We start from the raw sequence: 26049 nt of genomic DNA, 5'->3' as shown, positions 1-26049 counted from the left end.
CTTGTCCTGTCTCTTCGTGCCCTTGTCAAAAGCCCCTCTCAATCTTTCTTGTCACCCCCCTTAAGGTATTGAAAGGCCTCAATAAGGTGTCCCCATAATTTTCTTTACATTTTCCATGCACTCACACTTAGGTACAAGAGGCTGATGGAAACCCGACAGTGTTGAACAGCTGAGCCAGACAACAGCTGGCACACAAACCCTACAAGTTCTGCGGCCTCAGCCTATCCCCACAGATTTCCCCTTCCCGCCGCTCTTGATGTGCATCTGTGCAAACAGGATGAGCTGGAAAAGTATAAATAATGACATTAAAAAGGGCCCAGCACAATGCCGCAGTCATAAGAAAAGAAAAAACAAAGCCCCCATAAAACCCCAGTGGATTTCTGGCCTCCCACAGCCGCCGCTCCTCTTGGCTGCCGCTGACCCGCCCGCAGCCCATCCCCGCTGCCTCGGGCCCCCGCCCCGCCCCGCCCCGTCCCCGGGCACCGCCCGCAGGAGGCACCGGGGCCGCCAGCACCGCCGCGATCCGCCGCTTCCAGGTACGGCCGCTGCGACGGGGGGAAGCGGGACGGGACCGGGACCGGGTGGCGGAGCCCCTGAGGTGGATCCCGGCAGCCGGGGGGAAGAAGAGACCGTAGGACCGCCCCCCCCTCCCCTTCCCGCTCCCGGGATTGCTCCGGAGCTGCTCGCGGGATGCGCCAGGAATACTTGGGGGGTGCCAGGAGGATACGTGGGGTGTGTGGCAGTGGGTGCTCGGGAGTGCGCTGGAGGGTGCTCCAGGGAGATGCTTTAAAAGTGCTCAGGGATGCTCCGCAGTGTGCTCCAGGGGTGCTCAGAGGATACCTGGGTGCACTCTGAAGGGTGCTCAGGGTCCCTCGAGGAGCTGCCTGCGGGCAGCAGCAGCCCTGAACCACCCGGGACAGGAATGTTTCCAATGCACCCCTGGGTGTGGGATGGAGGCGCAGATCAGGGCTGGGCAGAGGGGAGAGGGCAGGAAGCCCTGGGACCCTGTTGGGACCCCTGGAGAGAGGGCAGGAAGGCTCTGAGCCCTGGTGGGGACCCCAGATGTTACTGCATGAGTGCTGGAAAGGGCCCCCAGGCCCCGGGCAACGCAGCGGAAGTCACCAGGATCCCAGAGCAGCCGGAGTTACATTTAGCCTCAAAGCGGTACCATAAACCGCCCCCCAGCCGTGAAGATGTGGTTCAGACAAGCGCCAGCCCAGCCTCCACGGCTGAAGCGCGGTCGCTGGCGTTTCGTCGCCGGCTTTCCAGTCATCCCGACACAGAAACTGGCGCCGTAACGTTTCTGTCTCCTGCGAGGTTTGTGCTCCGGTTCCCTGCGCTGCGTGTCTTCGGGGGCGCAGCCACAGCTCCGGCTGCAGAGCGAGGCCAGGCTGAGCGCCGGGTTTCTGCATCTTGAGGGGGGCCGAGAGAGGGGCTGCTCCAGCGGCGCGGTCGGCGGCGAGCGAAGGGATGCGCGGTGCCTCTGCCTCGCAGGCAGCATCGCCTTTCCTCGCTGCCAGGGCGCTCTGAGCAGCCCAGCTCTGCCGGGACCAGGCGTGCCCGCTGCAAGCCCTTTCATCATCTCCCAGAGTTCAGACTGTGACTTCTCACACAGCCGTGCCGGGCTCTGGCTCTGCTCCGGGAGCAATCGGAGTGAGGGTGAACAGGGAGCTGCAGACCGTCGCCTGAGATCTGTGTAGAAGAGGCTGGGTGGTCCGTGAGGAGATGAGTGGTGGTGAAAAGTGGGTTGGATAAGCTCAACTGCAGGTCCAAGTAAGTTCAGGATGGAGGATATCATAGTCAGGATGCTCTGGGTAGGATATTCACCACGCAGAGGTGGAAGCAGGACTGTATTGTACAGTTATCTTGTTATCCTTACAGCTACGGGACGTGACACCACCACGAAAGGTTTGCTTTGTCCAGAGGTTAAATCAGAAATTAAGTGTTTTAGCTGTGTGGCCCAAATGAAGGCAGTGAGCACCCAAAAACATTGCACAAGCAGGATGAGGGTAGTGGCCATGGTTATGGGCAGAGAGAAAGGGAGCACTGTAATAAGTATCCATACCTGTTTCAGTTTTCCTGTTGTTTTGGGTTTGATTTGGGATGGACTGAATGGAAAAAGCTGATCTCTTAAATGATTCCTGAAATGGTAGATGAGAGGAGGAGCCCATAACCTCGGGTTTGTGATTGATTATTTGTTGCTTTGACTTTAATATTTAAAAAAAATAAGTATATCTGCAAAATGACAGCCAGCCTAGTGAACAGCAGCCTGGCCAGGGAATCTGTGGTGAGGGGTAATCAGTTAACAGTTCATTAAAATAATACTGGACCTTGAAGATGATAGAGTGGTGAGGAGCCTGTTGCTGCTGTGGGCTCTGTCAGTCTCCCAGTGCAGTTTCCTAACCTCTTGTGAATAGGAAAACCAGTGCCACTTTCAGCTCCTTTCTGGAAAGTCCAGTGATGGAGAAGGTTTTGTCTCCCAGGTGCAGAAATCATCCTCCTTGTGCAGTGCTGGGGCTGTCCCATTCCCTCTGGAGCCATCCAATTTGATGTCACAAAGTCTCCCTTCATCCTCAGCTAACCAAAATACCCCGTTGAGGTTTATTTGCTGCCGAGCAGGAGGGAGATGTCGCTTCCCATCCATCGGTGTGGGCGCGTGTCGGGAGGGAGAGGTTTGGTTTCAAAACATGCTTCACATCAGGAGCAGTTTGAGATGCTGTGAGATGGCCGGTGCTAGATGAATACAAGCTCATTCACAAGCTCATTGCTGATTCAGGTCCCTCCCTCTGTGGTTTTACAGCTGCCAAATATTTTGGAAGTCGCATGTTTACCATGTAGTGTTACGCATCTAATCTTGGGACTTGTCAGGGAAGCTTTGGGAGCAGCACCCAGGATGAACGAGGCCCCATTTGTTAGAGAAAAAAGTCAATATGGAAAGTTATTGTATTTTCCGTTCGGTGCCTTGTATAACAGAGGTTATGTGACTGCCTTGCTCAGGAGCAGCAGGATGCAGATTTTGGTCAATAAAGCCCTGACCCTGGCTAAGGAGTGTGAAGGACCCCATGGCTTGGGGCAGAAATGCCCCACCATGCACATTCGAATGCTGCCAGCACAAGGGGAGAGAGGTGGGGAGGGATTGACTGCAGAGAGCTCCTTCTTCAGCCCTATTTATTTTAGACCTTGGTGAAATTCCTGTTTCCGATACTGTGCCTTGGAAAGGATCAAGTCCTGCCCATCCCAGGGTTTAAACAGCACGTCAAAAAGAACTTATTGTCATAGAATGATAGAATGGTTTGGGTTGGAAGGGAGCTTAAAGCTCATCCAGTTCCAACCCCCTGCCACGGGCAGGGGCACCTTCCACTAGAGCAGGTTGCTCCAAGCCCTTGTGTCCAACCTGGCCTTGAACACTGCCAGGGATGGGGCAGCCAGTTCCTCTGTCCATCAGGGTTGAACGTGAATCTTGGTGCAGATCAGCTAAAAATACACCAGCAACATGAGGCCTGAGCTTGGTTGAAATACTGGAGGAAAGCCCCCATTGCCTAAACCCTCCCCATAACCTGGGTGAACTCCTGGCATCCGTGTGGAAATCACTGCAGAGGGGAAAGGCGGCATGTCCATCCCCTCCATGGTCCTGATCAACGTGGGGAGTGTTTTCAGGTGGCCTGACAAATAAATATTCCTGTTTGAAGCAGTTTTTAAACCTGCCATGAGTGTGATCAATCCGAGTCTTGTTGGCTGAGGCCAGAGATCGATATAAAATGGCCACGTGCCTCCATGGAGGACTGCAGTGGTTGCCCAGGGAAGAGGAGAAAAATAGGAATGCAGAGAATAGAGCTTTCCTAAAAGCACCTAAAAGTCCCACATTCAGCAGAAAAGGACCTGTGTTGATGATCATAGAATCATAGAATAGTAAGGGTTGGAAAGGACCTTAAGATCATCTAGTTCCAACCCCCCTGATGGGACCTTTACCAGGGTCAGACAGGGCAGACACCAGATTGCCAGTTGGCTTTCACAACCATAGGTGAACTTCTTGGTATTTTCTCAGGCTGGTGGGTTTAGGAAAGCCCTGTTTATGTGTTGGGGTGGGTGTTTCCAGTTCCACAGACTCTGGTGTTTTATCTCTCAGTAAGCACTAAGGGGGTTGGACATGGCATGCATCCTTCCTTCCCTGCACTGCCGTGCATGTCTTGGCAAGCAGCTCAGTGAGAACAAAGTGGAAGAGCCTTTCCAAGATCAGGAGCACCTTGGTTTGATGGTTCCCCTTCTGAAACCACCCAAAGGATCATGTTTTTCTTTAGGAAATGCAGGATGCTTCCAGCCCAGCTTGGGCCAAAGCTCTGGCTTTTGAGAGGGATGAGCACAGGAGCCCCAAGGATGCACCAAGCCCTGACCAAGCCAAGGACAACCCCATTGTCATAAAGTTGCTACCACTTTCTTTTGACCACATGGAAGTTATCCATTATCATGGCAGCAAAGCTTGACCTGTCCCGAGACCAAGGAGATGGAAACCAGCAGTTTGGAAGAGACCAGAAGCCGAAGGAGGGCTTCAGTAGTTCCCTCCCAAAACTTCTGGGATTGAGGCAAAAAGAGTAAACATTAGAAATGAAGCACTTCAGACTTTTATCTGCCCTCTGACTGTGCAGTGGTTTTGATTCATGGCTTCAGGTGGTTTTCTGATCGCCTGGCTGTGGGAAAGGAGACTTGAGGGAAAACACCACCGATTTCAAGGCATGGGATAAAATCATGAATATCGACCAAAGCTTTTGTAAGACTGTGGCTGGAATGAGCTGAAGGTCAGTTGGAAAAGAGGTTATCAGAGGAGGGGATGAATGTGATCGTTTTCCCCTCCCAGTGAGCCATAAAAGAGGGGGAGAGTTTGGATATCTGATACCTCCAGGTCCCGTCCTGACCCGTCTCTAATGGAAATGCTGGCAGGAAACTCACGACATTTATTAAACAGCAATAAGCAGCTTTAATAAAATCAGTATCTGCACAACTTTATTACCGCCACTTGAAAAGATGCCTGAAATGGCTGTTTAAGTACCGCCGGCTGCCGAGGGTTGCACACTTAAAAGCGATCGTCTGCTTTATTAAGTGATGCTGGGTTAATTATTCTGATTTGCTTCTCAAACACCAGCAAGGCTCTGCATGGCTCCAGGATGTATCCCATGCCTGGTTCCAGCCCCATCCAGCCCCCTCTGCTGCTTCATGCACATCATCCTGGCCAGAACCCCCCCGTGTGCTGGGCTGCACCCCCAGAGCGTGAGCAGCAGGTCAGGGAGGGGATCCTGCCCCTCCGCTGCGCTCTGGGGAGACCCCCCCTGCAGTCCTGATCCAGCTCTGGGGCAACAGCACAAGAGGGACGTGGAGCTGCTGGAGCGAGGCCAGAGGAGGCCCCGGAGCTGCTGCGAGGGCTGGAGCAGCTCTGCTCTGGAGCCAGGCTGAGAGAGCTGGGCTGGGGCAGCCTGGAGAAGAGAAGGCTCCTGAAGGGGAGACCTTAGAGCAGCTCCAGGGCCTAAAGGGGCTCCAGGAAACCTGGAGAGGGGCTTTGGGCAAGGGATGGAGGGACAGGACAAGGGGAATGGCTTTAACCTGCCAGAGGGGAGACTGAGATGAGCTCTGAGGCAGAAGCTCTTCCCTGTGAGGGTGCTGAGGCGCTGGCACAGACTTTTCCCAGAGAAGCTGTGGCTGCCCCATCCCTGGCAGTGTTCAAGGCCAGGTTGGACACAGGGGTTTGGAGCAACCTGCTCTAGTGGAAGGTGTCCCTGCCCGTGGCAGGGGTTTGAGCTGGATGAGCTTTAAGCTCCGTTTCAACTCAAACCAGTCTGGGATTCTATGATTTTGCAGAGAGGGTGATGGCTGGTGGAGGTTTGGAGGCCAGCCTGAACCTCTCCATTGGTGCATCCATGAGCTGATGGGTTGCAGAGGGAGCTCATGAGTTTTCTCATCATATATTTCTACCTGCCACCTCCATCACCTCCACTTTTCGAATACAGCAACTGGTTTTGCATCCCCAAATCTCATCCTGCTCCACTTAGGCATGTGCAATCTGGTGACACAAGTGTGCCTGGGATGGATCCAGCTTGCAAGCTTGCATTTCTGGGTGCTGATGGGTTTATAGTTGTGGGTTTCCTGGGACTAAGGCATCATCTGCTCTCCCCACTTCATTTCTGGGTCTGCTCAGCTGTCTTCTGTCCCCGACAGCGACAGCTGTGATGCTGAATGCACCCAGGAAGGCGGCTGATGGGCACATCTCTTACAGAGGAAACCCTCTTTGCTCTCACCTTGGAAAACCTCATGACAGCTTCTTACAAGGCAAACCAGGACCTTAAACTGCTTTTATTCATGTAATCCCGCAAAGTTTTCAAACTTCTTTTTCCCCCTGGAAGGAAACTCCTTCCCATGCCTGTGCCAGCCGGCAGCCGATAAGAGCCCACCAGCGCGCAATGGAGATCCCACCCGTGTCGATGTCCCCAGCAGACTGGAAATGGGTTATTTTTCTTCCTTTGCACTGAAAACAGAATTGAAAAATCTGTACAACGAATATTCCCCGAGAGGCTGTATTTATTCCTGGTATGTCCACTTGCAATAATAGCTCGGCTGGCTGTTGTGCAATCGAGCAGACCGCCTGGATGGAGCAGGTTTGGTTTGGGTGTAACCCTTTGGGTACCGAGGGTGAGCTCCATCCATGGGTCCATGTAGTGGAGGGGAGTAGGGGATGGTGGGTGAAATCCGAATGTGCTGTCCGGGAGGTCTGGAGCCTGGAGAAGAGAAGGCTCCTTAAGGGGAGACCTTAGAGCAGCTCCAGTGCCTAAAGGGGCTCCAGGAAACCTGGAGAGGGGCTTTGGACAAGGGCCTGTAGGGAAAGGACAAGGGGAATGGCTTTAACCTGCCAGAGGGGAGATTGAGATGAGCTCTGAGGCAGAAGCTCTTCCCTGTGAGGGTGCTGAGGTGCTGGCACAGGGTGCCCAGAGAAGCTGTGGCTGCCTCATCCCTGGCAGTGTTCAAGGCCAGGTTGGACACAGGGGCTTGGAGCAACCTGCTCTAGTGGAAGGTGTCCCTGCCCGTGGCAGGGGGTTGGAGCTGGATGAGCTTTAAGCTCCCTTCCAACCCAGACTAGTCTGGGATTCTATGATTCTGCTTGGGAGAGGAAGGCAGGCAGCTGCTTTGCCCATTGTGGCCCTGTGTGCATCCCAGACAGCAGTGGTGGCCACTGTGGGGACAGGCAGGGACTGATGTGTTGGCTTTTAAGACACTTTGTGGCCGCCTGTTTCCTCTCATCCATGGGAGCAGCCTGCGGAGCAAAATCCCTCCTGACAGCTGTGGAGTATAATGTAAAACAGCAGTGATTTTAGGCCATGACCTCAGTTCTCACACTTGTGGGACGGTCTCAGGCCATGCCCAGGTGAAACTTTTCCCTATTTCCCACCCTGCGCTGGCCCCGTTGGGCAAAGCTATGAGAAGCAGTCGTAGATCCGTCAAACACCAACCCATGATTAATTAACTTTCATGTTTTGACTCCATCCATCCACAGCTCCCGATTAAAAGCTTATTTCAGGGCACACAGACTTCAAGACCTTCTTCAGGCCCATGGGGATTAAAGCTGGGAAAAACCGTAGGTTTTATGTATGTAATTGCATTAAGGAAATGCTCCAAATAAAAGCTTCCTGCTAGGTTTTTCCAGTGGGAAAACAAAACAACTCTTACAGACTTACTTTAAAATCAGTGCTACATAGAAATATGTATATTTATCCCATTGTGCTGCTTTGTCTAGAGAACATAAGTGCAGAAGAGGCTCAGAAAAGATGCGCAAGTGTAACTAAACCAGAGGAATTCGACAGAAAATAAGCCAACGTGCTCTTCAGTTTGGTTTGAACCCCGAGCTTGTAATTTCTTTTGAAAGCAGAAAGCCATCAGCACCGAGTCACAGCCCTGTGTGGTGGTGTGGGACGCTGGAGCCGCGTGGGAAAGGCGGCATTTGGGAAAGGCTGCTGGAATGGGGGGGTCATTTTTCATTCCTCGGACAAGAAGTTAACCCCTCCGTGCCCTGGGGAGTGCCAACAAGGACAGAGTGCTGCTGTTTCTCTGCATGCCCAGGCTATTTCACTTCCTGCAAAGGCAAAACTTTTCTGTTTTCCTTCAAACTTCACCCGTTAAAGTTGCATTTAGTAGTTGCAGGAGCGCGGTGAGCCTGGAGGGGTGCCAGCAGCTCCATTCTGCACATAGGGTGACAGAAGTGGGGCTTTTTTCCTGCTAACGTGAGCATTTTGGTTCTGCTGCTTGTTAAGCAATGAGAACGGTGCTGGTGCTGCTCTGTGATGAGAGTCCCTGATGAGAGCCCCCAGGTCCCAGTGGGATGCCTCTGCTTCTCAGGATATTCTTTTGCAGCTGTGGAAGAGGCTCACAGTGGGGATATGGGGAGCTGCACAGTGTCTAACCCCTCTGCTTTTGCAAGCATGAAGTTGTTGCAAGTTCAGTGCAGAGATTGAGGGGTTTTATCCCTGCTGCCAGCCTGGGGGTGCAGCAATCCAGGATGCCCTGTAGGAACACCAGGGCACAGGCTTGGGATGGGTGCTCTGCCCATTGCTGAGCTGCATGCCAGGAATACCCTGCCTCTATGAGCTTCCCCTGCCTGCAGTTTGAAGTTTGCATCGATATCCCACTGCAAAGGGCTGGAGGATTCTATATGGAGAGTCCCACAGGAGCCCAGGGGCTCCTCATCCCATCTCACAGCATCCAGGGCATGGCACAGTGGGTCAGGCATCCTCTGCCTGCGCCATGGTTACGCACGGCGTTCCCGCCATCACCCCATCCTGTTCGGCATCTCCTGGGAACGGTGGATGGATGGGCGTGACATGAGGGGCCAGAGATGCGGGGAGAAGGGGAAAGGGCTGAGGGGCTGTTTTCTGCTCCGGGCATGGGAACGGGGCTTTGGGAGGATTAATTGAGGACGCTGAGACCTTCTGCAGCATCTACTGAAGGTGCCGCCTTTTAATCACAGCAGCCACTCACGTTTCCTTGGGAGAGGCGCTCCGCAGAATAACTAATGGGATGAGCCTGGGAGGGTGCAGCATGCGGAGGGCGAGCTCCGGCTGCAGCCTGCAGCATCAGGTATAATAAGAGCTGTGGTGGGAATAAATGACTGTCTTCTCAATAACTCTTCCTGAGGAGGGAGGCAGCCGGTGACTGCCCAAGCAGCGCTCCGCGGTTTGTGTTCTATGGAGAAAGATACCGGTGCTCTGAAAAGTAACTCATTTTATGCAGCGGGCTCAGACTGTCCTCGGAAAGGTCATACGAGAGCGATGGGGCTGCTTGATTGGAAAATTAATCCCTCTTTTTGTGCTTCTCGGTGTTTAAACTTGTATTTGATTCCCGGGCAAGGTCACTGCTCAGCTGACCAACTTTTTAACAACTGGAAAAGGCATGTTTGCTGCTCCGAGCCCTTCACTGCTGGCTCTTGGCACGGGAAAAGATGCTTTTGAGGGAGGCAAGCGCTTCTGCTCCCCGATGGGCTTGTAGGTGGGAGCACAAGAAGGTAACAGGACAAGATGCTTTCTAACGATAGTTTCTCCTATCACCAAGAAGTGCTAAAGCCATTGCTGCAGTGCAGGAGAACATGACAGGCAGAGCTCAGAAAAATGTGTGTTATAGCTAATGAGACTGTGCTAATGTGCTGCTCAGCAGGGACGAATTATCTTCTTATTTATAGCCACAGGGTTAACGGTTTCCTATTTAAAATTACTAGCAAGATGCTCTGGGAGAATGAAAATCATATATATTTGTCTTTGTGGTTGAGTTAATTTGTTCTTTATATCTTCTGGGGTGTAATGCTTTGTTCTTTATTTCTTCTGGGATGTGATATTTGTTCTTTATATCTTCTGGGGTGCAGTGGTACTCTCCTTTCTGCTGGCTGGGGTGCATGGGGAGCAGGCAGACACTTACATTGCCTGGCAAGTTGGACAGAGAGAAATAGGGGTTAAATGTGCCTGTAAAGAGCCAGTGTTTGAGACAAAGCTAGTTAAAAAGACAGTACATTGTCCCTGCAAATGGGCTGCCCCAGGGAATAAAACCACTTCACTCTGTGCTGTTGCCTTCTCATATTTGGCTTCTTGATTTCCATTTCTGTCTTTACTTACTCCTGCCTTGAGAAAAGCAACAGAATTCAACTCTGGATTAATCTTGCCCGCAGCCTTTCTGTGTAGTAAAGGTAGAAATCAGCGATGCTGTGCACGTGGGGATGTCGCCTGCTTGAAAGGAAAACCAGTATTCTTCAGTTTTATTTAATAGAGGAAAACTCAGCAAATATAGAACCTGACAGAGGGTCAGCATAGCAGGTATTAGGATTGTGAGCCACCTAAAAGCACTGCCCTGCCCTGAGCTGTGGGCTGGACATTGGGTGCACAGGAATGCTTCTTCTAGCAGATTACTTCATATTTTTTATATCATTTTTATTAGGGACAGGCATTGGAGAGCAGCCATGGGGTCCAAGGAGCATGTGTTTTGGCTCTAACTCATCCACCCTGCACCTGAACTGTCTCAGGGGGGACGGGAGAACATCAGCAATCTGGTAGGGTACATTCAGCATCCTTTTACGAGGTGATTTTGAAGTAGATTGGTCAAAAGAGGAAAGTCGGAGTATCAATTTGGGCCGCAGAGTCGGGACCCAGCCAGCTCATAAATGAACCAAATAGATGTAGTTATCTAGGTATTAAAAAGCATCCTATTAACTGGCTTTCCCAAGCCCCCTTCTAAATAAATGACCTAGAAGAGTGAAGTGGAGCTGGTCAGACTGTAGCTGGGATCTGTAATCGACTGTAGTCAGGAAGGTAAGAAAAAGAAACAACATTTGAGCAAGAGGTTAGTGTTTGTTTTGGCGTGTGCTGCTTATTGGCAGGAGGAGACAGAAGAAATTGCTCTTTATAGACGTGCAGTTAATTGGAGAGCACATCAGGGGGCTGCTGGTCAAGGTGTTTCAGAAGCTCACATGGCGTTGGATGGGCATCAGCATTGCCATCTGGCTATAGGGCATCAAGGAGGTACCAGCCCTGGAGGAGCTTTTGAGAGTTTGGATGCTCTCCTTGGGTTGGGATCTTCACAACTTTCCATCAGGGCTATACATTGACAATAAATGTGTCTACCTGATTGACAGAACTAATTGTTCCTTTAAAAGGTTTTGATCTTTCAAAGTGTCTGTCCTATGATAACAATACGGCAGGATTTGTCTTCATTCTCCTGCTGCTCTTTGTAGTTAAACCAAGAAAGTGCTTCCAGAAGAGAGTGACAGCAGCACTGCTATACTCTATATCTTATCTGTACTTCATATCCAGTTATCTTACCATTGCCACAAGAAGAAAGATGAGTTTCACAATGAAAAAATAATTATGTGGTAAAAGGAGAATTTAGAAGCCTCGAAATGGAGAAGCCCAGCAAGACAGAGCTGCTCCTGAGATAGTGAGCAAGCCAGAGGTCTCGAGAGATGGTTCTGCTGATAGATGCTGCACAAGAGAAAATGGAAAGGTGAACCAGATTAGTGCTGGATAAATATGGTGCCAGGAGAAGCGAGGGGTAAAGGTTGGCTGAGCCCCTTCATAGGGAGCTCTGGAAGCATGGTCAACTGCTAAAGCCCTCAGGTGAAATACTATAGGCAGAAAATGAGTTCAGGCTCTGATGGTTTGATCAATGAGATGAGAGCCAGTGCTTGGCTCAGGCTTTGCGCTGCTTGTTCCTACCCCTGAGACTCTTGCATAGCTCAGGGATGCACTGGAGAAGCAGGGATGGGCTTCCAAGCTGCTGTGGGACCATTTGTGGCCAGGAAACAAATTAGATACTTGAAGGAAAATCCTAAACAAGAAACTTACTTGCCAAGAAACCCCTTTTTCCTCCATAGCAGGAATTAAAATAGACCTTTTTACTCTGAGCAATATTGTCCTTCACATGCAAGTCAGGAAGCCTCCTACAGTGATGTCCAACTACCTCAACCTTCCTCACCTTTGCCTGGCTCTTCCCTATGTCTTTCTAAAGGGCATGGAGGAAAGAAGCCTCACCCAGGATCTATCTTGGTTGTTGCCAGCCTTAATCTCCTCTTCTGCTCCAGGAGGGTCTCACCTGGGTCCACATGATGGGGAAGAGCTGAAGGGCAGTGCAGGCCAGGAAGGATGTGAAGTTCACAGTGTAAGCTGTCATAGATCTCCACCTGAAAATCTTCCTTGATCTGAAAGCAATTTGGCTGTGGTTTAGTGCAATTTGGTGAAGGTTCTCTATAACAGGATGGATGTGCTCTGAAGTAATGGCTTTCACTGGAACAAGCTTCGTCATAAATTTTGAATCTTTGGTTGTTATGGATTTAGAAAATAAAAAAGGTGTCAAACCAGTAATTTCTATGTATAGCATATATCCCTTGCTGTTTCCAGAGACGTTGTGTTGGATATATCCAGCTTATAGGAGTTAGTGAAGAGTCCCTGTGCCATCTATCTCAAGCTCGGTAGAAATTATCCCAAATATCTTGTCTCTTCTCGTTTGCAGTCAAAACCATCTGTAACACAGGGGATGTTTTATAAGAACCAACTGCCTGGGAGGTGTCTGTGAGGCACAAGTTGTTGCCACTGGAAAAGGAGCTATTGATTTAAGCAGCTTGAAAGCGCTTAGCAGACAGTGAGGCTGCAGCATGTGGGAAAGAAGAGGGGGAGTGGCCTGTGAAGAAGTGTAAGGCTTTAAGGGGAGATTAAGTTCAGATGATTGATCTCTATCTTAAATTAAAAGTATCTGTTTCATTTTCTCAAGGGTGAAGAGACTCATCTGCCCTAGCTCGTCAGAAGATGCTTAAGTGACAGCCCGAATAGACCACACCATGGAGAAGACCGATGGTATGGAAGCTACAGGATGTTTGTTTGCTCATTTGTTTCTTGAAAAGAAACCCAACCAAGGCCTGAAGTAATTTCCTTACCAGAAATACTGTAAATAACCTGTTTTCTATAGATAGGTGGTAGACCCAGGAGATGAAAAATGCATCATTCATGTATTATGCAGACCTCCTAAACCGCAGCAAAAACATGGTCACAGCTCTCAGTTCAGCATGTATTCGTCCTTCCGTCCTCTATAGTTTGTAGGACAGAGCTCCTCTGCTCCCACCATAGAATCATAGAATGGTTTGGGTTGGAAAGGACCTTAAGATCATCTAGTTCCAACCCCCTGCCATAAGCAGGGACACTTCACACTAGACCATGTCACCCAAGGCTCTGTCCATCCGGGCTTTGCTCTTGTGCTGTATTTACCTTATGTGATGTTTTCCCTCTGTTGTTCCTCTGACTCTCACGTGCTGCTTCCCATCAGACAGGCGTTTGCATCTCAGTGATGCTCTGTGCTGAGCAGCACCAAAACCCTGCCAAATTCTCCTGGTCCCATGCAGCTGCTGCACCAGGACAGAGACAGAACCCCATGAAACCTGGTTTCCCCTGGCTGAGCTGCTCCTCCTCATCCTCAAAGTACAGCTCCTTTGCTCAGAGGTGCAAACCAGCCCAAACCACTGTGATTTGAGGGACTTGCCACATAAAGAACAAGCAATAATACAGGGGTTTAACTATTTAAACCCTCCAATTTGGGGCCGTGAATTTTTGCAGGCTGGCTCTGACAATATGAAGTTGTATTAAGCCAGGACCTGTGCTGCTAGGGCCGTGTGCTTGCCTGCAGTGGTTGCATGGGCAAACTGTCACGCATTTCGTGGTGATTTTCCTCAATTAAAAGCTGTGCTGGGTGCCGTGCAGCCGGTCACCTTGGGAAGCACGTGTTTCGCATGGATGCGGCTCTGTAAAGCAGCCCTGGCTGGCGCTGTCTGGATCCAGCCTCTGCCCGGTGCTGTATCCATCATTCCCAAGGAATAATTTGTGACTTGGTGTTTGCAGATGAAACGATGCAATGATTTTCCTGCTTGCTGTGCATGGCACTACTTAGGAAAGTGAAACCCAAACCAAAAGCCTTGAAAAATGCAGTTGTCACAGCTTGTTTCCACCTTCTGTTTTTGAGCTGGGTTTATTATACATCAGGTAGCTTTTTATACTTACACAGACACGTAGCTCTGTCTGCAAATCCTGCTGTTCGCTTAATTGCCAATTAGAGCCATGATTTCAGCAACATTTCCGCTTCTTCAGTGCAACAATTACCTGATTCACCTCTAGAAAACTGGATCAGACTTTTGAGTGTTTTGTTTGAGCTTCAGCCCGAGCCTCCACCTGCCTGAAACTGAGATAAAAACAGCAATAGTGTTTTCTCCCTGCTCTAAACATATCTTTTTTCTTCTTTTTTTTTTTTTTTGCTATCACTGAAATTTACCATCTCTCTGTTTTTGGGCTGTTTCAGCAGACAGACAGCCACCCAAACCCGATGGGGAGAAGGAGCAGCCCCGCAGCCTCCCTTACTCCGTGGAGACGCCGTACGGCTTTCACTTGGACCTGGACTTCCTGAAGTACGTGGATGACATCGAGAAAGGGAACACCATCAAAAGGGTTCACATCCACCGCAAAGCCAAGCAGCCGAAATTCAGCACCCTGCCCCGAAACTTCAGCCTGCCCGAGAACAGCTCCCGGGGGTGCACATCCGCTCCCAGCAAGAGCTGGACGGCCACCTCCTTCCCACAGCGAAAGGCATCGCTGGGGGCAGAGGAGACCTTGCATCCCCTCCTGCCCAGCGAGGGGCCCCTGCCTGCGGCCGATGAGCCGAGTTACCGGAGGAAAGCCCTTCTGGCAGAGACGCGGCGGCAAGCGGAGCTGGGGAGGCAGGAGGGCGAGCATCGGCCGCAGCTCCTGCGAGCCTCCAGCATGCCCACTGCACTGCTGTCCAGCCAGCCAGGGGACCCCAGGGTGCCCTCGCCCCTCCGGCCACCTCCCCAGCAGAGCGGCTCTGAAAGCGCGTTTCACACCACGCCACGCTCGCCCGGCTCTGACAGCACCGTGTTAAATGTCCCCCTGGGAATGAGCTTGGAGCGGGATGTCTCCTTGGGGCATCCCGGTGGAGGCAGCCCGGGGCTGGTGCAGGTGCAGCCCCCGTGGCAGCATCCTGCAGCATCACCGCAGCTGCAGGTGGTGATGGAGAGTGGAGGTGAGGAGGGTGATGCTGCTGATGCCAGTGGTCGCTCTGCCTTGGCCAGGGGTGAACCAGCATCACCCGCTGCCCCCGAGCTCACAGAGGAGAACACGAACCCTGGGGAAGGGGAGTTAAGTGTGAGTGAAATCACTCTGAACGTGCTGAAGAAAGCTGAGGAGGGAAGTGTTTTGGCTGGAGAGAGCAAGGAGAGCCATGGTCCTCAGCCTTGTGATGCTGGAGATGCCGATGGGGTTGCTGCGCTGAAGCAGCAGATTGCTGCTCTGGAGGAGCAGCTGTACAAGAAGAAAGAAGAGCTTGAGCAGGTCAGGGCAGTGCTGGAGCAGCAGGATCATGAGATCAAGGAGAAGGAGAAGAGCATTCAGTTACTGGCCAGGTCTAAAGCTCAGCTGGAGGAGAAGCTGAGCCGGGAAAACACCGCAGAGGCCAAGCCACCATCCAGGCGGAGCGGTGAGGCTTTGCAGTGCTCCGATGCTGCGGTGAACACCGACCTCTCGCAGGTAACATGGGCCAAGCAGGCCCATGATAAAGGCATCAATGTAAATATCCCGGTCTCCACCAAATCCATAGGATGCAGCATCCACAGAGCAGACAACATGAACGTGCAGGCGATGGAGCTGGGTGCTTGGGGAGATCAGGGACTGGCAGATGCTCACACCAGTGTCAGTGGAGAGGGACACTGTGGTGAAGCCAACGTCGAGGCTGGACTTCATGCACCGTGCTTCACCCCGCTGAAGATTGACGAGCACCTTGGTGATGACAATCAAAATCACAGGAATAACTACGATACCCAGAGTCTCGCTGCTCACGCAGTGGGTGCAGAAGGCTATCGAGGAACAAGAATGGGCTCAAAGGCAGGTGAAAACAAGGCAGGCTTTGGAGAAGATAAACCTCGGGATGGGCTGGAAGACGAAGATTCCCCGGACCACGAGGATCTCCCTGCTGTTGACCCCATCGGCCAATATGTAAAAAAGATCCAGGAGCTTTTGCAGGAGCAGTGGCTGTGTTTGGAGCACGGCTACCCTGAGCTGGCAAGTGCTATTAAGCAGCCGGCTTCCAAGCTCAGCTCCATCCAGAACCAATTGGTTAATTCCTTAAACTCGTTGCTGTCTGCCTACTCTACGCGAGGGCCTGCGGATAAGGAGAATTCGAACACACACTATCAACAGTTGGGTAAATAATACTGACATAGGTTTCAACATGTACAGGCCAAATCTCTTCCTATTTATTCAAGTGTTGAGTGGGGGCGATGCGGTGGTATAATTAGTATCAATCTGGTCAGAAATAGCCTCTCCAAGACATGTATGAGAAAGGGAAATCTCAGCACATCATAAGCTATGTCATCTTAAAATAAGCAAACAAAACGATGTAGGAGCTGATAAAGCTGTGCCTCAGTTATACACAGTGTCAGCTTCCAAAAGTGGCCATTCTCGTGGCCACTTCCATCAAACAACCATTCTTCTTCATTGGATTAGATTTGCAAGAATATGGGACTCCTGCTCATCTGCGATAAATAAGCTTGGAGTTCATAAGAACCAAAATCAATCCAAGCTACCTGAGCTGGGAAAAGACCTGCTTCCACTCATCCAAAGTAATTTCCACTCATCCATAAGTAATTTTAGCTTATATGATGATGAGAATCCAAAACCAAAGGCTGCCTGTTCACTGTTGGGTGTGGAGGGGCTGGAAAATAGATAAGTGACCTATTACTTACAAGCAATGTATAGTGAGACTATTCAAAGCCCGATGGAAAGACTCATCCATGTAGTATTATAGGAGATGTACATAGGAGATTTCCAATACATTAGTGTTGGAAAACATAAAAAACATTATTACAAAAGTAAAACCTACTTATATTCATAGGACACATAATATAATTTCCAGTCACTTGGAGATGTTTGAGACCCATATTTTAAAGGATGCAGGGCAGGTTCAGGTTGTGGCCAGGTGCACCTGTAGTATTGCAAGGCACAAAAAGAATCTCATAAAATGAGATTATGGTTGTGATATGTAGTTTATTGCTAGAGGTTGGGAATAATTACTGATAATTATGGCACATCTGCTTAATTAATCTATTAATATTTTGTATTTTGCTAGAAATGTCTCCAACCACAAGTCTTAAATCCATCATGAAAAAGAAAGGTTATGGTTTCCATGCGGGAGGCAATGGGACCAAAAAGAATCTTCAGTTTGTTGGGGTAAATGGTGGGTAAGCATCCGTTCAGAAGCTAAAACTGCCTTTTGACATGTAATGTCCTCTGTATCGCTGAAGAAGTCATTCTTCTTTTCCCCTCTTTTCCCCTCCAAACATCTTGATTAAAAGGCCATTTGAAATGGAGCCTCTTTTCTCCCTTCTTTAATCCAGCACTGATAACCTGTAAGTAACCCTGTAGAAAGGATGTTGGTGTTTTCAGAGCAGCGAGGAACACCCTGGGGACTGACACTCTCTGCACACCCATCTTTTAGGGCCTCATCCAAAACCCAGCTGGGTCCACGGGAAGTTTCCCACTACCTTTGGTGGGTTTTGGAGGAGGTCAGCATTGCCTGGATGGACACACTGCCACTAACCTGCCTCCACACTCCAGTGACAGCCAACACAAGTTGGTTCAGGGACCGAGAAAAGACTATTTCAGTAAATAAGGAATTACCTCGGGGTGGAGACCCTTATTTTAGGTTGTGCTCCCACACCCAGTTCCCTCTGTATCCAGTATCTAACACTCTTTGGCCTTTGAGCTAACTAGCTACAACAACATGTGCTGTAGGTGCGTCTCTAAGAGCAGCACTGGCACATGTACTGAGGAGCACGTGTGCTGGCATGAAGAGGGCAGGACACATTTCACTGTCCCTTTGCTGTGCAAACAGCTATGTGTGCAAGTTTGGACGCTGGTTCCTGTTGACATACTCTTCTTTGACTTCCCAGCTCGATGGCTACTGTTGTTGGGTTCATCAGGTGTTACTCAGTCTTGGGTAGAGCTGCTTCTGCCAAAAGTCTCTGAAATAGGTACAACTTGTAGCAAGCAGAGGAATCTCAACTAGTTTGAGAAGAGTTTTGGGATCCCTTGGAGTGAAATGTTCTGTCTCAAGGGAGATGTTATTAATTTTGGACAACGAAAAGAGAGGTCTCTAGTGATGGACTCAGGTCCATGCTGGAGCTGCAAACACAGTTTTTGGCCAGCAGTCCATGTTTCCTGTGGCTTCCCATCAGCGTGCCAGCAGCTCCCACCAAGGAGGGGGCACACAGCCCTTGCCTGGCCATGCTGGGGCTTCTGCGGTGGACATCGCTCCAAACCAACCAAGTAGTCCTTGAAGTAACCTTGCCTGCTGCTGATTAACTGCTTCTATTGCACTCCTGCTGGCTTAAGAAGTGAAAAAAAAGACTAACCCCAAGTTTGGCTGTGGCTCTAACCTTCTAACTTGTGTATCGCTCCAGGCTTCATCCAAGGCCCATTGGAGTCAGTGGATGTCTTCAATGGGCCTTGGTCAGGCCCTGTGGTTGCGGATGGGGAAGGATTGAATAACTTGTGGTGTCCTCAAATAGCTATGAAACGACTTCAAGCGAAGACACGAGTTGTGAAGACAGCCCATCGGAATGCGACGTGGAGAGTGAGACGGAGAGAAGAGCTGATGACTTGGAGCCCACGCAGGAGAAAGCTGGAGATGAAACCAAGGGGGCTTCATCCAGGACCTCCTCGCAGGAGAGGTGTGAGGACGATGACTTGCAGGAGCCATCAGCAGAAGCAGCACCTTGCACTGAGCACAAGGCTGACAGGTAATCAAAACCAGAGAGTGATCGTGCTCTCCATCATGTTCCTGCAGCCACAGGATGCACAGCACTGCATTCACTCGCTCCTATGGAGCTGGGGACAGGGCTTCATCTGCTCCATGGAAAGGCAGTTGCTGACCTCTGTCGACATGGAAAGAGGTTTTAAAGAGCTAAATACTTTTTGAGTTACCACAGAATCTAATGGGGATTGATTCAGGCACTACGCTTCACAGTGGAAAAGATGGAGTGAGTCATGTTTGGTGAGAATTAGCTCATTTCTCCCCTCTTATGTTAAAGTTTCACAGTGAAGTTCTTTGCAGATTCAAAAATAAGGGGGTTTTTTCCACTTTAACTTGCAATGAAGTTGACCATACAGATCTAGGACTCTAGACTTAAACACTTCTGGAAGTGCTTAACTTTGTACCTAAGATCTGTATCAAGTCAATGGGACAACTTGTGTTTGTAAAGTTAGGCACTTAAAGAAGTGTTGAACATACTGTTCTAAACTGCATGTTCTCCTTCCTGCTTGGATACCTCCTGCAAGTTCTGTCCCATAATGGATTTACCAAAGTATTTTCCCTTTAGATGCAAACCCTCTGAAGATTTCCTTGCTGACTGCCAGCTACTCAGCAAGCATCTCTCCGAAATCGGGACCACAAGTGACAAGCATCTGGTATAGATATTTTTTGATCCCATTTCAGATGTGGCTCCTGCTCTTTGTACATTTAATGGATAAGATAATCCTGACGGCACATTGTAGGCTGTGCTCTACCATGCATGGACAGCTTTGTGAGGAGAGGGGGATGAGATGACCTCTGAGTCAGTTTTAGAATAGCCAAAAAGACAGGAAAAGGGGGGGAAAAAAAGAAGATGAATGCTTTCTCTGCTTACTCATTGAGGTTACCACAGGAAATTCCTTTCCCCCTGAAGCTATAGCAGCAATCAGAGAACCACAAACTAAACACTGGCTGGGCAATGCCGGAGCACAGGATGAAGTGGTGCAGGGCAAGGAGCTGGGGCAGGGGCTGATGTTCAGGGTGACTACCCCACATATAACGGTGAGACCTCGGTGTTTGCAGCTGCACATCCTGAGCTCCATCAGCCAGGAGTGGTTCCGGGTGTCGAGCCGCAAGTCCTCCAGCCCCGAGGTGGTCGCAGCGTATCTCAAGGCACTGGGAGCCATCGAGCCGCAGCTCCTGGAGATGCTGGTGAACCTGGCCGACAGGAACGGCAACACGGCTCTTCACTACAGCGTTTCCCACTCCAACTTCCCTATCGCAAAGCTCCTGCTGGACACAGGTAGGAGCAGCCACTCTGCTCGGCCATGGCTTTTGGTGGTATGGAAGATGCTTTATGTCGCTCTTGGCAATGGCGCATGGTCCCACAGGGGATGACCACGGTGTGCAGAGCCAGATCCATCAACAGTCCTAGACATGACAAACAGTGAATGAGGTCCAGGGTCCTCCCAGAGGGTGCAGTCAGGAGCAAAAGGAAATGAGACAGAGGTAGGACTGGGTACCAACTACAACTTACGTGCAAGGGAGCCATCCAGTAGACAAGCATGGTGCCAACGTCCATCCAGGAGACAAATGTAGGTCCAAGGTCCATCCAAGGGACAGGTATAGGGCCAAGGTCCATTCCAGATACAAGCACGGGGCCAAGGTCCATCGTGGAGATATGGTTGATCTGAAGACCTGCATCCTCCCCCATAGCTCAGCCCTGGGCCCATGGGTGTGGGTCTCAGCTGAAGCTCCTCAGAGACATTAAGGCCCATTAGTGCCCTCAGGGCCCTGATATATGTGGGCTTTGCAATCTGACTTTGGTGGTGGCTCAGGGTTCCTGTGGCCAAGGGGATTCTTCTTGTGGCAGCAAATGCTACATCGTGGCCTGGAGCAGGAGGATCAGACCTCTGAGAGCGTAACAAATGCCCCAGTGCCACAGAAAAACTCCATGTTAGCCTGTTGAACTTTCAGCTTGTGTTGCAAAGAAAGGAAACATCTCAGCTGGGCTTGTATGGGGTGGGGGGGGAAATGCGCATGCGCTCTGAAAGAATGGAGGCACTTTGGCCTTTTCTCATGGGCCAGACAATCTGTTAAATGTTTGGGAAATGGCAGATTACCATACACATCTATAACCCGATTGTTGCCGCAGCCCTGCAGGGAGCTGTGGCTGTTTGTCCCCTTCTGCTGCTGGGTGCCAGCGGTGGTCAGGTCCTGGGGCAGGGCTGGACCCAAGCCCTCACCCATTAGACACAGGTCGTTCCTTGTGGTGGAGCTGGAAATTGGCTTTTTGAGGTGAAAAGTGAGCGAAATGGGGCCAGGATGGGTTCACACCACCCGTTGGGTGATGGTCACCTTTCTGCTGCTCTCTTCCTGCAGGAGTGGAGGCAAACAGCCCACAGCACGTGCCCAAGGCATTAGTTATCCCCCCTCCTTTTCCTTTTGGTTATGGTCTTCAAAGTTAATTGAGCTGACCCCAGCAATTGTAATTAACTATAGCAATGCGTAACACCAAGAACCGTTTAATGCTGTGCGCACAAGGCTTAGATGCTTAACACAGATAAATCTCAATCCTAGATGATTATAGAAACTCCTGTTTCTGGGAATATAAAATGCCACAAATCCACATCTCCCTCTTTGCTTCCCCTTCCCTTGGGCTGATTCATCGCGGGGCCGATCCTTCCCCTGTGCTGCGCATCACCCAGGCGTGTGCCGCCTGGACCTACAGAACCGCGCCGGCTACACCGCAGTGATGCTCACCCCACTGGCGGCTGCTGAGACAGGCGAGGACATGGAGGTGGTGATGAAGCTGCTGAAAGAGGGAGATGTCAACCTGAGAGCTGCCCAGGTGTGTGTATATAGATAGTTCTGGTGTCTGTGAACACCAAGTGTGGGATCGTGCCATGGCCACGGGTGGAGGGCAGCCAGTCTGCAGCAGGTATTCATTGGGCAAAAGCATCCACAAAGTGACTGCTGCTGAGCTCGCAGCCTCTTATTTACAGCCATCACTGTGTGATGCCAATTCAGGCTGTGGCATCGTCGTGTCCCCATAGAGATCTCGGGTTGTAGTGGTGGGATGTAATTGAGGCTCCTTACACTGAGTACGCAGCGCCAGGCTGAGACCCAGCAGTAGACATCAGGTTGGAGTTGCTGCTTCCCACAAGCTGCAAAAGCAACCTCAGCTGAATTGCAGCACGGCCACCCGGCAGCTCCCTGTGAAGGGACAAGAGAGCTGGGTAGATTGGAGAGACTAAAGGAAAGCTGAAAATTCTGGAAAATAATTTTTCTGAGCTAAAAATTTAGAAGAGATACAGGGAAGAGCAGTGTGGGGTGGACCCTGGGGTACAGGATCCCCAGGTTTGCTGGTGAGCTGTCATTTCATCACTCACATTTTGGTCTCAGAGACGACAGTGCCCTCAAGCAGGTTTTCTAGCAAACAGCTATAAAAATTAGTCTAAACCCAAGTTAAACTGACCAGGAGGGTTAGGGGGACTCACATCTGGGGGCTGCTGGGAGCCAGGCGGTTTGGCCATGATGCTGCAAAGACTCTGTATGGCAGTGGTGCAAGTGAGCAAGTATCTCTCATATCATACATACATATATGTGTGTGTGTATTTAGCCTGGAAAAGAGAAGTCTCAGGGGAGACTTTATAACAGTCTTCCAATACCTAAAGGGGCTCCAGGAAACCTGGAGAGGGGCTTTGGACAAGGGCCTGTAGGGACAGGACAAGGGGAATGGCTTTAACCTGCCAGAGGGGAGATTGAGATGAGCTCTGAGGCAGAAGCTCTTCCCTGTGAGGGTGCTGGGGCGCTGGCACAGGGTGCCCAGAGAAGCTGTGGCTGCCCCATCCCTGGCAGTGTTCAAGGCCAGGTTGGACACAGGGGCTTGGAGCAACCTGCTCTAGTGGAAGGTGTCCCTGCCCGTGGCAGGGGGTTGGGACTGGGTGAGCTTTAAGCTCCCTTCCACCACAAACCAGTCTGTGATTCTATGATTATTATTATATATAACCAAATAAGCAGGAGGACTGTAGGAGATCAGTGGGTCCAATGTGTTCATCCTTTCCCTGTGTGGTTGCAGGGGGGCCAGACCGCCCTGATGCTGGGGGTGAGCCATGAGCGGGATGACATGGTGCGAGCCCTCCTGTCCTGCCAGGCTGATGTCAACCTGCAGGACGAGGAGGGGACAACAGCCCTGATGGTGGCCTGTCAGCAGGGCAACACCGACATCGTCAGGCTCCTCTTGGCCCAGCCTGGCTGCCAGGTCGCACTGACAGACAAGGTGAGGTTTGGTTGCAAAGAGCCTCTCTTAGCAGAGAAGCAGTGGAGGTGGCTGAGGATGGTTATGGGGTTGTTGGGTGAGATGCAGCGGTTCTGGTGGCAACTCCTTGTCCTCCCTCCCCACAGGGCGGTAACTCAGCGCTGTCGCTGGCCCAGCGTGCTGCCCATGGGGACATCGCTGCCCTCCTGCGTGCCCACAGCGAGCAGAGCCCGTCCCTCTCTGCATGACCCAGTGGGGAGAAGAAAATGGGATGGGGAATTCAGATCAAACAGCTCCTTCTTGTCACAGCCCCGCTGCTCACTGCGGCGGCCAGGGCCAATACAGCAGGTACAGGGTGATGAACCCTGTCAGTTATCTGCATACGTTCCCCGTGTCTAATTCTCCTCATTAAGCCAGCTTACACCCCCTAATCTATGCACATTGCCACAAATGACTCCACGCTCTCCCATTCGCTCCTCCCTGTATATATTTGGCAGGTGAGCGACCTAAAGGAAGGAGAAAAGCACATTAGAAAAGCAATACTTAGTCTTTTGTAACCTTAGATTACGGTTGTCCCTTTAATCGACTACTTAACTGTATCTCATTTAACTTGTAAGTTTGTGTCCTAATATTTATTATTAGCTCTTCTGTACGCAGTGGCAGGCAGTGATTATTCAGTATATGTAACAACAAACACAAGCTGGATGGATTATGTAAAGTATAAAATCCTATTTATGTTTGCTCATGTGGGTCTGATGTAAGAATTAAAAATTAATGCTCTAGGAAAATATTTGAGTAGACCAGACCCAAACACACAGACATTGTTTTGCCTGTGTTTGGAATTACCATATGGCTCTTATTTTTCCTAATTAAGTTTGAGCTAAGAGGGAAGCGCAGCCCATTGACATGCACTGTGCATCGGCACATGCAATGCTCTGGCACAGCGGCGTGGATCAGGGTGTCCTGGGCACGGCACTAGATCACAACAGATTCCTGTCCCAGGATGTGTTAATGTTGCCCAAGAGTTTTGTGGAGTGACTTTGCTGGCAGATGCCTTTTGGGCAAGTATTTGGTCTCTGCTTTCCCTTGTGCTCAACTTTCAGACACCCAAACCACTCCTATGTAAAGCCATGCTGTGATTTAGCTGCTGGAGTTGGCTGATGCCAGGGCCTCCTCCACCACGGTGTCAGTCCAGCATCACCTCAAATCATACATAGAGCAGGGGTTTTCTTTCCTAAATCCCTCTGCTGCTGACAAAAGGAGGGATCAGACCCACTTTCCCAAACATATTTATACTGTCATTAAGTCGCTGTGTACCAGGAAATGCCATTTTATGAGGCTGTGCTGCATCAGGACCCAGTGGATGCTCTCCACAGGCTGTGGCAGACCTGGATGCCATCACCAGCACACCATCATAAACCCAGCTCTACCTGCCATCTCTAAAAGCACATCTCCCTTGTTAGCTAATTGCTAGTTTTTGTTACTAAGCAGAAGTTAATCCTGGACTACTTTGGTTGCTTGTAAGTCAGCTCACATCATGATGGAGTCTCTCAAGCCACCTTTTCCCCTTCCCTTGTTTTGTAAAGCCATTGCGAGAGCCCCTGTCCTCACACTGGTAACACTGCCTTGCAGGGAGGAGAGGACAGCCCCTGCCCTCTTTTTTCCATGGAAATCTGCCATCTCCTCTATTTTCGTTTCTTTCTTCATGTTTTCAGTCAGAAGCATTCACTATCTCAACACTCTATCTGCCCTTTTTTTGTTTAACTCTATCCCAAAATGCAGTTACCTCCTTTATGTATAAATAAACTCAAGTTAAACCTTTACCCGTGTTTGCTCCTGTGCCTGTCCCCATCACTGTGGTGCTCTCCTGGTGTGAAGTAACAGGGATACTCTGATGGACAGACAGACCCCTGACAGGGCAGGGAAGGCCAGCCCTCATCCTGTGGTGACTGCACATACCTGCACATCATTAAATCAGTCATTTTTGAGGTGTTTCTCCAAATTTGTGACCCCCCCCCCTCAGATCCCAACCCCAATTTGTGTTGCTGGGTACTGAGCACTCAGCATCAGCATGAGCACCAGCACCCATTGCATCGCTGCCAGGCCCCAGCTGCAAACAAAAAGAGCCAAAATACCATGTTATGACAATTTGCACTGAGGTTTTTTTCCCAACAACAGCTCTGGGACCGGAGGAATGTCACTGACTTGATGGTTCCCAGAGGGAGCTGAACTTTCTGGCTTCAAGATAATATATGTGGGAGATTTTCTGTTCAGGATCAGGGTGGCTTTGGGAAGCGCCCGCCTCCTCCTGCCTGCGGGATCCCTCGGGAAATCCAGCTCACCACAGTGCAATTTGGGGATGGGACATGTTATTTTGGGGGCGTGATCTGCAGTGAGAAAGCACAGACTTTGCTGCCTTTCCCTTGCCTCCCTCCACATCCCCCTTTCCCTCACGTTCCCACCCCTGCAGCCCAGGCTGGTTAACTACATCCCAGAATGTTTATTTTCATTCTTTTGCCTCAGATTTCTTCTTTTCCCCTCAAACCATCTCCCCAGGGAGAAGCAGCTCCCACGGGATGACTTCCCCTCGGCACAGCTCCTCTGCTAATGTGGACCCCAGCATCTCCCAGTGCCTGGCATCACACCACGGAAGTACCAGATTGCACAAACCCAACAGGATCCCAGTGCCACAAAGAGCCCAAGAGCCAGCCTTAATATTCAATATTAAGGAAGGGATCTGCCATGATATTTCAATATCATGGCAGAGATCAAACTAAATATAGGCAAACAAAAATACACGCCCAGCACGAGCCCTGTACAGCACAAATGGGGACAATTAAGTCACAGCAAGGAAAGAAATTAATCTAATGATCTTTACGGGCTCGCTATCTAGGAGCTGATTAGCTATAAAGGGAAAGAATGATGAGAAACTCAGC

General features: G+C 50.4%; 1 protein-coding gene across 4 annotated transcripts; it reads left to right on the top strand.

The window, feature by feature from the left end:
- Positions 1-466: 466 nt before the first annotated feature.
- KANK4 (KN motif and ankyrin repeat domains 4) lies at positions 467-24936 on the top strand. 4 transcript variants are annotated; one of them, XM_030494729.1, is made up of 10 exons: positions 467-536; positions 12781-12863; positions 14356-16266; positions 17191-17302; positions 18632-18862; positions 19442-19529; positions 19936-20155; positions 21561-21703; positions 22934-23134; positions 23260-24936. In XM_030494729.1, exons 2-10 carry the CDS (start codon positions 12848-12850, stop codon positions 23359-23361), a joined length of 3024 nt encoding a protein of 1007 aa, XP_030350589.1. In that variant the 5' UTR covers positions 467-536; positions 12781-12847; the 3' UTR covers positions 23362-24936. The 4 variants fall into 4 exon arrangements, with proteins under 4 accessions (XP_030350589.1, XP_030350586.1, XP_030350588.1 ...); XM_030494726.1 differs by having other exon boundaries at positions 14353-16266; XM_030494728.1 differs by lacking the exon at positions 467-536 and adding an exon at positions 563-1317 and having other exon boundaries at positions 14353-16266.
- The last annotated feature ends 1113 nt before the right edge of the window (positions 24937-26049 follow it).

This window comes from Strigops habroptila, chromosome 8 (genome assembly GCF_004027225.2).
Source record: "Strigops habroptila isolate Jane chromosome 8, bStrHab1.2.pri, whole genome shotgun sequence".
In the NCBI taxonomy this organism is placed as follows: Eukaryota; Metazoa; Chordata; class Aves; order Psittaciformes; family Psittacidae; genus Strigops; species Strigops habroptila.
Note: the sequence above shows the minus strand (reverse complement) of the source record. Positions and strands in the feature narration are given on the sequence as shown.